General features: G+C 42.9%; 1 protein-coding gene across 1 annotated transcript in view; it reads right to left on the bottom strand.

The window, feature by feature from the left end:
- The window catches only part of LOC140210509 (solute carrier family 12 member 5-like), a 347,453-nt gene that overhangs the window by 45,636 nt on the left and 289,956 nt on the right, over positions 1-11,861 (bottom strand). Inside the window, exons 14-15 of the mRNA XM_072279513.1 lie at positions 3,409-3,507; positions 1,441-1,560 (exon numbers count right to left, since the gene is read on the bottom strand). Coding sequence (XP_072135614.1) covers positions 1,441-1,560; positions 3,409-3,507 — 219 coding nt within the window. The remainder of the gene's footprint in view (positions 1-1,440; positions 1,561-3,408; positions 3,508-11,861) is intronic.

Here is an 11,861-nt window from a genome sequence, read left to right on the forward strand (position 1 = left end):
AACTAGATCTTCAGGGGTCGATTTCCAGAAGATGGGTGAGTGGGAGATGCAGGGAGCACATTAATAATGGATTCAGCAAATTCTTACCAAACTGAAAGCTGGAAACAATACAGGATCAACTGGTTTTGAAACGCATACATCTGACTACATGCAGGCAGCTAACTACAAGTGATTAGCTTAGAAAGAGATGTGTCAGAGTGGCCAGTCTGGTAAACTGATTGCAACTGTTGGAATGTTTGAGCACCGACAGAGAATTGGTACAGGGAGAAGTCGAAAAACTAAAAGACCAACCACTCACTTATGTCCACGCTGCACTAGAATATGTGGATCCCAGACTGGTCTCTACAGATACCTGAGGACCCGCCAATAGACAACCGCTTCAGAGAATATCATACTTGACTTGAGTGTTCACACTACAGGGAAAATACAACCGTACGTCTTGCTATAAATTCACTGTTGTTGAAATAAAGAAATAGAAGACTGGATGACAAAAATGTCTTTAGATTTTCTAGTTTATTAAGTACCACCTCAGCAATTTTCCATCTTGTTCTGGGGTTGGAAAACTGTATGTGGGTGGGAGGGAGGAACGGGGCTTGTTTTGCAGTGGGTTTTTTTGTCGCTTGTTGTACTCCGTGCGGTTCTGCTGAACATTGTGGGCATGCTCTGCTAGGGCCGGAATGTGTGCCGACACATGCGGGCTGCCTCTAGCCCATCCTCGGGTGTGGTTGTTGTTTATACAAACAATGTATTTCACTGTACGTTTCAGTCTTCACGTGCTAAATACATTTGAATCTGATCTGAATCTACAAAGATAATTTTACTCTTTCCCCAGATACTGTACGACTGCTGTATCTTTTCTTGTATTTCCTACTTTTTACCAGATGATCAGCATCATTACGCCACCAGGTTCAGGAACAACTATTACCCATTCACTGTCAGGCTCCTGAACCAGAGTGAAATGAACTGAACTGATTCCACAACAGATGGACTCGCTTTCAGCAGCTCTACAACTCATGTTCTCAGTACTACTTATTTTTTCAGTCTATCTCTTCATTTTTTTGTATTTACACAATTTGTTTTCTTTTGCACGCTGGTTGTTTGTGTAGTTTTTCATTGATTCTACTGTATTTCTTTGTTCTACTGTGAATGATTCCCAGAGTAGTATATGGTGACATATATCTACTTTGATGCTAAATTTACTTTGAACTTTTGAACTTTGAGCATCTGCACCCGTTTGCCTTGGCTTTTTCTCATACTCTCATTGGCTCAGCATGTGAGAAGCCAACCATTATTTAAGCTAAAGAGCTAGTACTGTTTAACTTAGCAATAGCACTTTGCGCAGAGTGCAAATCAACATCGGCAGGATAGGACTAACTGCACTGCAGGACACGGCGTTGTTTATTCTGCAAAGAACCACACAAAATGAGCATTGTTACTTACCCATTGAACTCAATGTATTTGTAGATAAGTCCAGCAATTACCATGGCTACTATGGCATAGTACCAAGAGCATATAAACATCAAAGCCAGGCACAGGCTCATTCCCAGGAATGACATAGACCTGAGGAAAAAAAATGAAAGCCCATCACAAGCTGCAGTAATATAATTGCAGTTTTTAACATACATTGCCCATTGAAGCATCCGTTACGTATGAACAATTTATCTCCTCTTATTTGGTACTATGCATTATAGCACTTCCGCAATGGTGCCTGTTTTTGTATTACAATGGTGACCAGTAATCAGTAATTAATTAGTTTGAAAGCCTGAGATTGTGGAAGACTCTGGGTTTGGAGGTCTGTGTGTGTGTGGTGGGGGGGGGGCGGGTTTGGAAAAGGGCTTGTTTTGCTGTCGTTGGTGACAGTGCTGCCTGTGCTGTTGCTGTGTTGAACGTCGTGTGCTTGCTATGTTGGCGCTGGAATGCTTGAGGGCTGCCCCAGCCCACCGTTGGGTGTGTTGATTGTTAATGGAAATGACGCATTTCACTGTATGCTTCGATGTGCTTGTGATAAGTTAATCTGAATCCGAATCTGACCCTAGAGAACTTTGTGTTTTTGTAATTCACGAAAGAATTTTGCCAAAACAGAGGCATGATGATCATACATCTGAGATCTTCTCCTTCTGGATGAGATCTTTGCTGGAGATTAGTATTACATCTGCACAGTATGAGTAGAGATGAGTTTGTTTTGCCTTGTAGCGTGAAGATATGGACGCACTGAGCGTTTTGCTGTAGTAATCATTTCACTTTAATGATGTTGACATTTTGTTGTAAGAATTACCCATAAAATGAATGAGGGAGGCTTTGACACATTAACACTGGTGCTGGGTGGTTCAGACCTCTTTATTGGATGAGCACGTTAACGGGAGAAATGCTGCGGTTAGATGAAGTTTGCTGATATTGAAAATTAATCCTGATAATTCCTGATTAAATTCTCAGAAATTTACTGTTTTTATCTGCTCTCCTCAATGTAACACATTCCAAGGAATCTGCTACCTTCTGTAAAACATTCATAAGTGCTCTAATCTACTTTTTATCAACCCAACATACATTAAATAATCTGTCATTATATGCATTATACTCGGATACTGATGCATTCCTTCAGCAACACTCTGCTTTATTTAAGAGTAATTTTTCAAATGCTTCTGTCATGACTGGACAAAGACGACAGCATCACAAATGTAGACCTCTAAGTAAATAGTAAATGTCTATGTACTGTACACTGCACACTGGTCATTTTCTTGGCAGTGAGTGGATGTATATGAGTGTTCCACAAAGGTCACCCTACTATTTTCAGGATGTTGTCCTTAAATAGGACATTGCTGATGAAAGTGTAGTGGTATCGAATGGTATTCTGCCTGTTAAGGATCATGAATGAAATATAGGGGAGAGGTACTTTACACAATGTGCAGCCTGTTTCAATGAGGTGCAAAATGAAGTGACTGGACAGGTCTGAAGCAGACGGTCTTGAGCTTGGATCCACCAAAATTCTGTATTTCTATTCTCCTGATCTTCTTCCAGCCATAGATGGTAGGTCCTGTCATATTCACAACCTCATCATCCACTCCCCAAACATGACCAGTAATCCTGCCCCAGATCACAAAATACTTTGTTATGTCATCCCCGCTATAACCTGAACTTTGTGGTCTGGTTCTGGTCCCCCTTTCTCAGAATCACTCGCCATCTCCCCAGCAACCGAGTTGCCCTTTCCCCTCTGCAACATCCACCGCCTGCCTGAGCCCCTCCACCAGCGAAAGGAGGAGGAAGGTCTTTGTATCCACATTGTGCAATGCCTGCTACCTAACACACAAAACAGTTTCCTGGGTCAATCATCCTGGTTGTCAGTTTAGTACACTTTCCCTGGCACAGAACAATTTCTAAGTCTAGGTAGAATTGAGCGTCATTGTTTCATACCAGTGGTAATATTTGAATCGGGGTCTCCAGTTTGGAGTTCGGAGTAAGGTTTGCAGAGCACAGGCCAGGTTCACGAACATGTAGCACATTAGGAAGAACCTGTTGGGAAAGAAAAGCCATTTTAAGTCACTTCCTTTGTAATTTAACAGAAATTGGCGAGTTTATCTTCAACTGGTATTAAAGAAAACATAAAAAGTGTGAAGCTAGTAAAGAGCAAACCTCACATTACATACAACGTACACTACATTTGACTGTAAGACCAGTCTTACTTATATTAATGCCATTAATACTTTTTATTATAATATATTTTATTAATATTCAAAAATTAATATTTGAAACCTCTGTTCATTGTGTCAATTCTGATCTCAAACATTAAACCAGTTTTTCTTTTCAGATGTTCACTGAGTTGCTCCATTTCCCCCCAGTTTTTAAAAATATTTATTTCAGGTTTTCAGCAATCATAGACCTCTTGGGCATCATTGGTACAGTAGCAGTTAGCGCAACACTATTACAGTTCCAGCGACCCGGGTTCAACTCCCCCACTGTCGGTGAGGAGTTTGCACGTTCTTCCCACGACTGCACAGGATTCCTCCGGGTGCTCCGGTTTCCTCCCGCATTCTAAAGATGTACAGGTCATGAGATTAATTGGTTCCATGGGTGTAATTGGGTGGCATGGACTTGCTGAGCTGAAAGGCCTGTTACCTGCTATATCTCCAATAATAATCTTTCTGCCTCTGAATGGTGTACAAGTTCCAGATTGTGGCCTTCAGTGTTGATAAATAGTGATGTAGTTGGGCTTGACGTAACGTTATGTCTGTGCACATTTGTACTATTAACTGTTAAACATTGCTTTGCTGTGGGAAAGGACCTGGGACAATAATGGATAAAAACTAAAGATTCACGTGCAATACGATGAAACCATTGAGATTTAGATGAGCTTTGTTTTTTTCACATGTACATTGAAACACACAGTGAAAGGCATCCTTTACATCAAATCGCTTGCTGGGCAGCCCGCAGGTGTTGCCACACACCCGGCACTAACATTGCATGTCCATCCCCTTCTCACAATTCCTCCACCTCCGCCACATGAGGCTTTTCATTCTAGAATGAAGGAGATATCTTCCTTTTTCAAAGAAAAGGGGTTCCTTTCTTTCACTATCAATGCTGCCCTCAACTACATCTCTTCCATTTCATGCACGTTTGCTCTTACCCTATCGTCTCGCCACCCTACCAGGGATGGGGTTCCTCTTGTCCTCAGCTACCACCCCACCAGCCTCTGCATCCAGCATATAATTTTCCGGAACTTCCACCATCCCCAGTGGGATCCCACAACCAAGCACATCTTTCCCTTCCCCCCAACTTTCTTCTTTCTGCAGGGATTGCTCCCTGCACGACTCCCTTGTCCATTCATCCCTCCCCACTGATCTCCCTTCTGGCATTTATCCTTGTAAGCGGAATAAGTGCTACTCCTGCCCCTACACCTCCTCCCTCACTACCATTCAGGGCCCCAAACAGTTCTTCCAGGTGAGGCAACGCTTCACCTGTGAGTCTGTTGGGGTCACCTACTGTGTCCGGTGCTCCAGGTGTGGCCTTCTGTATATCGGTGAGACCTCATGTAGTTTTGCTGAGCACCTACGCTCTGTCTGCCTGAAGAAGTGGGAACTCTCAGTGGCCACCCATTTTAATTCCACTTCCCATTCCCATTCTGATATGTCAATCCATGACCTCCTCTACTGTCGCAATGAGGCCACACTCAGGTTGGAGGAACAAAACCTTATATTCCGCCTGGGTAGCCTCCAACCTGATGGCATGAACATTGACTTCTCCAACTTCCGGTAATGCCCCTCCCCCCGCCCTCTCCTTCACCATTTCCAATCCTCTTTTCCCTCCCTCACCTTATCTTCTTGCCTACCCACTGCCTTCCTCTGGTGCTCCTCCCCCCTTTTCTTTCTTCCATGGCCTTCTATCCCCACCTATCAGACTCCCCCATCTCCTGCCCTGTATCTCTTTCACCAGTCAACTTTCCAGCTCTTTACTTCACCCCTCCCCCTCCCTGTTTCACCTATCACCAGTGTTTCACCCTCCCCTCCCCCCATTTAAATCTACTCCTCACCATTTTTTCTCCAGTCCTGCCGAAGGGTCTTGGCCCAACTGTACTTTTTTCCATAGATACTGTCTTTCTTTCTTTATCATTCTTTTTATTAATTTTTTAAAAAGCACATACATACAAACAAGAGGAGGATTATCTCAGATATCTATATCAATAACAATACATATAAAAGGTAAAATAAACATTATCAAGATCATACATAGTATTAATCTAATAGTATATAATAAAAAATAAAATACTCAATTCTCCTCTTATCATTTCATAAAAAGATAAAGAAACTTTAATAATTGTATATATAGGAAAAAAACCCACTATTCTCTATAAACAAAAACCAAAAATAATAAAAAAAAAAGAAAAAAGGGGGACTGGGCAGCCCATATTGAGAGTAAAGCAAGAAAAAAGAAAAACTTTCTGATCAAGTCCAAAGTTTCGAGAGAGTAACTGGGAGATCAATAAGTCAAACCATATGAAAACATTGAATAAAATATTCTTTAAATTCTTCAAATTTAAAGGATGTATCAAATGTCCAATTTATTCTCTCTAAGCTTAGACAGGACATAATGGAGGAAAGCCAATAAAAAATGGTAGGTGGATTAGAGTCCTTCCATTTATCCTCCAGGATTTTGTGTCTGTTGCTTGGATTTCCAGCATCTGTAGATTCTCTCTTGTTTGTGACAGCAGGTCCACAACTCACTAACCCTAACCGTACATCTTTGGAATGTGGGAGGAGATCGTAGCACCAAGAGGAAACCCACACGATTATGTGGATAACATATAAACTCCTTAGGTGATAATTGATCAGTGAAAGCTGCCACTATAAAGGATGCACTGTTATGTCACTGAAAACAAAAAGCATTTCAAGATCTTTAGCTTAAAAAATACAACGTAAAACCAGAAACATGACCTAAATGATGTCTACATTTAAGGGCTAAAATTGGACAGTTACTGGAAATGAGTGTATATTCCAATCTACACACACAAAATGCAGGAGGAACTCAGCAGGCAAGGTAGTACTCTTTTCCATAGAGGTTGCCTGGCCTGCTGAGTCCTTCAGCATTTTGTGTGTGTTGCTTGGATTTCCAGCATCTGCAGATTTCCTCTTGTTTGTGATTGGATTACATTCCAGTCTATGTAGCTTGCATGTTAATTCTGTGCTGCAGTTGTAGGGGAGGTGCAGTATGTTCTGCCCAGCACATTCACTGGTGAGGGTTTTGGAGCTACTTGTCTGGGAGACAAGGAAGGATGGCACAATATGGGACTCTTCCCTGGAGGACTTGGTGGAGGGTTATTGGTTACTGGGGTTTCAGTGGACTGAAAGGCTCGTTCTGTGCTATATGACTCCATGCCTCCGTACTCACCAGGATTTCCGAGTTCGAGAGCCTGGAACCACGCCAGTGCAAAGGCTTTTCCACTTTAAAAACTCTCTCCTGCACGGGATTCTTCAAGCAGTTGACATCATGAAAAACTGCACAAATCTGTCATTGTTGGCTATAGCAGACAACCAGCCAATCAGTCACTATTTATTGCTGTCAGGTACAGTCAAAAGCTTTGTTTGGCATGCCACCCATACAGATCATTTCATTGCATCAGTACATAAATGTAGTACAAGGTAACACAAGAACAGAGTGCAGGATAAGGTGTCGCAGTTACAGAGAAAATGCAGTGCAGGTGGACAATAAGGTGCAAGGCATTGACAAGGTAGATTGTGAGGTCAAATGTCCATCTTATTGTACAAGAGGTCTGTTCCATAGTCATATAACAATGGGATAAAAATTGTTCTTGAGCTTGCTGGAACATGGGTTTGGGCTTTTTTTATCTTCTGCTTGATAAGGGGGGAAAGGAGGGAGAATGTCTTGGGTGAGTGGAGTCTCTGAATATGTTGGCTGCTTTACCGAGGCAGTGAGAAGCTGTAGGTTGTAGCTGGAAATTAAGACAGATGACCAGGCGTGGTGAAGATGTGAAACATGGTGACACCCTTCAAAGCACCAAGAGCAGCAAATGCATCTTCATTCCCAACAACTGCACCAATAGCCTCATAAATGGAACTGGGAATGGAGGTACAACAGTCCCAGGACCCACAGGTGCTGTTGTACCTCCATTTCTGGGTTCAGCCCCCCACCTCCCTCATCCTGCTATGTGCCTAACACCTCACCTCAATGATATCCAGCTACCCATTCACAACAATGGCATCACCAAACACTGACACGAACATTCGTCTCCATATTGTGGGATAAAGTGGAGCAACATAGCAACTGGTAAAGGCTAATTGGCATGAGGCAAGTGATTGGAAGAAAGTGTTCTCACCACAATTGAAGTGGTTATTACTGAGATGCTGGTCTGCAGTGTAGCCAAAGCCACCAAAGATAACAATATATTCATAGGGATTCCTTCTTCAACATCACACTCCTCATTCTGAACTCTCCCAGATTTGCAAGCTACCGATTCTGTAAGCACATGGTTCTTAACACTTTCTCACTCCTTCCCTAACCAAACATGAACTCCAGGTCACCATCAGCTAACCTGGCCAAAGAATAAAAAGAAATCTAACACATGCACTGCTCAGTCCAGATGCTGACCTGCTGCATAATTTGAAGGTTAGTTTGGAGGTGGAACCTGTAAGTGGTGGGACACAGGGCATGAATGATCTCCTAAATGACACACGAGTTCTGATGCAGAGGAATCAGATTAGGAAGATGAAGCTGCTTGCAGAAGAGAGGCTTGACACATTGACAGGTTCTTGGAGAATCTTCAAGGAGATCACATGTGGCAGAAGAAATCAGCATCCACCTTCAAGGACTCCCTCATCCAGGCCATGTTCTCTGCTTGCTACTACCATCGGGCAGAAGGTCCAGGTGCCTTAGGTCCCACATTGCCGGGTTCAGGAACAGTTATTACCCTACAGCCATCAGGCTCCTGAACCAGCGTGGATAACTTCACCAACCTCAACTCTGAACTGATTCCATAAACTATGGACTAATTTTCAAGGACTTGACAACTCATATTCTCAGTATTAATTATTTATTTGTTTTAAAAAAACGTTTTAAATTATTTGAATGATTTGCCTTTTGCACATTGGCTGTTTGTCAGTCTTTGATACTTATTATCATTTTCTTTATTTTTCTGTAAATGCCTGTGAGAAGAATGAATTTCAAGATAGAATATGGTGACATACAGTTTATGTACTCAAGATAACAAAACTGCAGGATAGTTAATGTAAATCCTGGAGTTGATCCTTTGCAGAAGGAAAAGATGGGAGATTCATTAGAGCCCTGACTAGGAAATAGTGCTTCATGGCCTATTGTAGCACAAGAAGCCATTGGATGACTGGAGTGGGAGTGGGACTTCCATCATGTAGGAAGCTAATGTGGATGCTCTGGCTGCTACCATGGTGGTTAAAAACATAGAAACGTAGAAAACCTACAGCACAATACAGGCCCTTCCGCCCACGAAGCTGAGCCAAACATGTTCTTACTTTAGAAATTACCGAGGGTTACCCATAGCCCTCTATTTTTCTAAGCTCCATGTACCTATCCAGGAGTCTCTTAAAAGACCCTCTCGTATCTGCCTCCACCACTGTCGCTGGCAGCCCATTCCACGCACTCACCACTCTCTGAGTAAAAAACTTATCCCTGACATCTCCTCTGTACCTACTTCCAAGCACTTTAAAACTCTTCCCTTTTCTACTAGCCATTTCAGCCCTGGAAAGAGCCTCTGACTATCCACATGATCAATGCCTCTCATCATCTTATACACCTCTATCAGGTCACCTCTCATCCTCCATCGCTCCAAGGAGAAAAGGCTGAGTTCCCTCAACCTATTCTCATAAGGCATGTTCCCCAATCCAAGCAACATCCTTGTAAATCTCCTCTGCACCCTTTCTATGGTTTCCATATCCTTCCTGTAGTGAGGTGACCAGAACTGAGCACTGGTTCTGCAAGTCCACATTCAGAGAGGGTGTCACAGTGTATCCTGTGGATGACAGGTGTTACATTATGGACGTGTGCCTTCATCTTCACTTTCTTCATATTCTAATGCAGACAAATCAGATTAGGATGGATGCTAAGGTGCTTCTGCCAGTGAAGGAGTCTTGAACAAGGGGACATACAGTAGTTGCAAGAGAAGAGGATGGTCATATAACACTCAAGTTCAAAGTAATTTCTTCTTCCAGAGGGTAGTGAATCTCAGAAGTTTTCTACTCCGGAGGGTTATGGAGGTTAGGTCTTTAGAGGTACACATTTTTTGAAATACTGGGAATTGGTGCAGAAGAGGATTTGAGATCAGCTAAGCATGAGTGGCAGGGCAAGGTGGCTTCTCCTGCTCTTAACCTCTTGTGTCCTCGTGCTCTTCTGCAAGGTCCTCTGGCTTTTTGAAAGGAGCAAAAGACGTGCAGTGGAGAGCAAAAGAATGGGGAGGTTTCTGGATGTAAAGTAATTCAACTGCCTTCTTTCAGGATCACCTTATTTATGATACCAATACCAGTGTTCCATCAGAACCTATATGAGTACCAACATTCTGCTTCTGTGAGAAGGCACAGACAGTAACTGACCTGGAGGCATTTGAGGTCATGTAAGGAAATATGATATTGATGTTCCAGTCTATTCCAAGTAATTTCTTCAGCCTTTGGTTAGTGGTTTTTGACTGACTTAAGGCTACATCCATGGTGGTCTTCAATGAGGACCCTCTTACTGAAGATTTCTCATTGAGCTCCACACGGGAAAATTTTGCTCCAGATGTGGTCTTTAGTTAGAATCCCTCCTACTCCTTGTAAATTATCTGCTAGTTTTCCTTGACATACTCTACTCAAAATGAATTGCCATTAACGCATTACATCTAGAAGCATTGGGTTTATATGGAACCTTCGAAGTCGACAAGACTCAGCTGCCTTGAGTACGTTCAGTCAGAACTGCACTTCCCACTCTCTTGGAAGAGATGTGACTGTATCATTGAGACTCACAAACAGAATAGATCACATCCCACTGACCCTTCATTTTACCAAACAAAAATGGAAGAGATAAACAGCATGCACAAGAAAAAAAAGAAACTGGAACCAGTTACCAGGGAACTTGAGAGGTTCCACATAGTGAACACTATAATCTGTGAAAGACCTATTTTAGGTTAACTCTGTTGGAATTAATAGTGATTGCTTTTGAGAGAGAAACAGATTTATGCAAACATAATGTTGAGTTTCTTGTCCTGATGAAGGGTCTTGGCCCAAAATGTCAACTCGTTATTCTTTTTTATAGATGCTGCCTGACCTGCTCTTCCTCCAGCATTTTGTGTGTGTTACTGTTGAGTTTCTCTGTTACCTCATGAAGTACATGGTGCAGAAGGTGCCCTACTTGGCTAGGCCAGCTGGTATCTCCCTTTCTTGCATTCTCCACTCTGTATCCGAAGCCTGATGGGAAAATTATTGCTCTTGCTTAGATGCTACAATGCACTGCTATCCCAGATCTCCACATGGCCCGGTGCTGGAGCATGGGCTCAAATTCACAGCAACTGACCCTGTAGATAGGTGGCCAATGGGAAATGTGCAGGCATAACATGTTTACCTGGAGAAGGGAATTAATTAGAGGATTCATGTCATTCCAAAATATATCCAATCTCTGTTTCTCTCCTGCTCCCCCCGTGTGATCTCAGTTGCTTTGCTCTCAAACCCACCACCAGCTCTTGCTCTACCACTTCCCTCAACACTTTTATACTGGTTATCACCCCTATGTCCAGATGAATGGTCTCAATCTGAAACATCGACTCTCCATTTGCCTCTATAGGTGCTGCCTGACCTGCTGAGTGCTTTGTTGCTCCAAATTTCAGTCTCTTGTGTCTCCCACACAGAACAGAACTTGCAACCAACATTGAAACAGGTCTGAGCATAACTTATGAATTTATCCTTTCGGAACGGAATGTAATCAGAATTACTCTTCAAATAATAATAGGCACTCAATAGTCTCGTGAGACCATGGATTTGCGCCTTGGAAGGTTTCCAGGGCGCAGGCCTGGGCAAGGTTGTATGGAAGACCGGCAGTTGTCCATGCTGCAAGTCTCCCCTCTCCACACCACCGATGTTGTCCAAAGGAAGGGGACTAGGGCCGATACAGATTGGCACTGGTGTCGTCGCAGAGCAATGTGTGGTTAAGTGCCTTGCTCAAGGACACAACACGCCGCCTCAGCTGAGGCTTGAACTAGCGACATTCAGATCACTAGACTGACACCTTAACCACCTGGCCATGCACCAACACTTACAGATATAGAACCATTCTGGTTCCCCTTTTACCTCTTCTCCTCACCTGCCATCACCTCCCTCTGGTGCCCATTCTCCCATTGTTCAGTCTCCTCTCCTATCAGA

Source organism: Mobula birostris, chromosome 2 (assembly GCF_030028105.1).
Source record: "Mobula birostris isolate sMobBir1 chromosome 2, sMobBir1.hap1, whole genome shotgun sequence".
NCBI classification, from domain to species: domain Eukaryota; kingdom Metazoa; phylum Chordata; class Chondrichthyes; order Myliobatiformes; family Myliobatidae; genus Mobula; species Mobula birostris.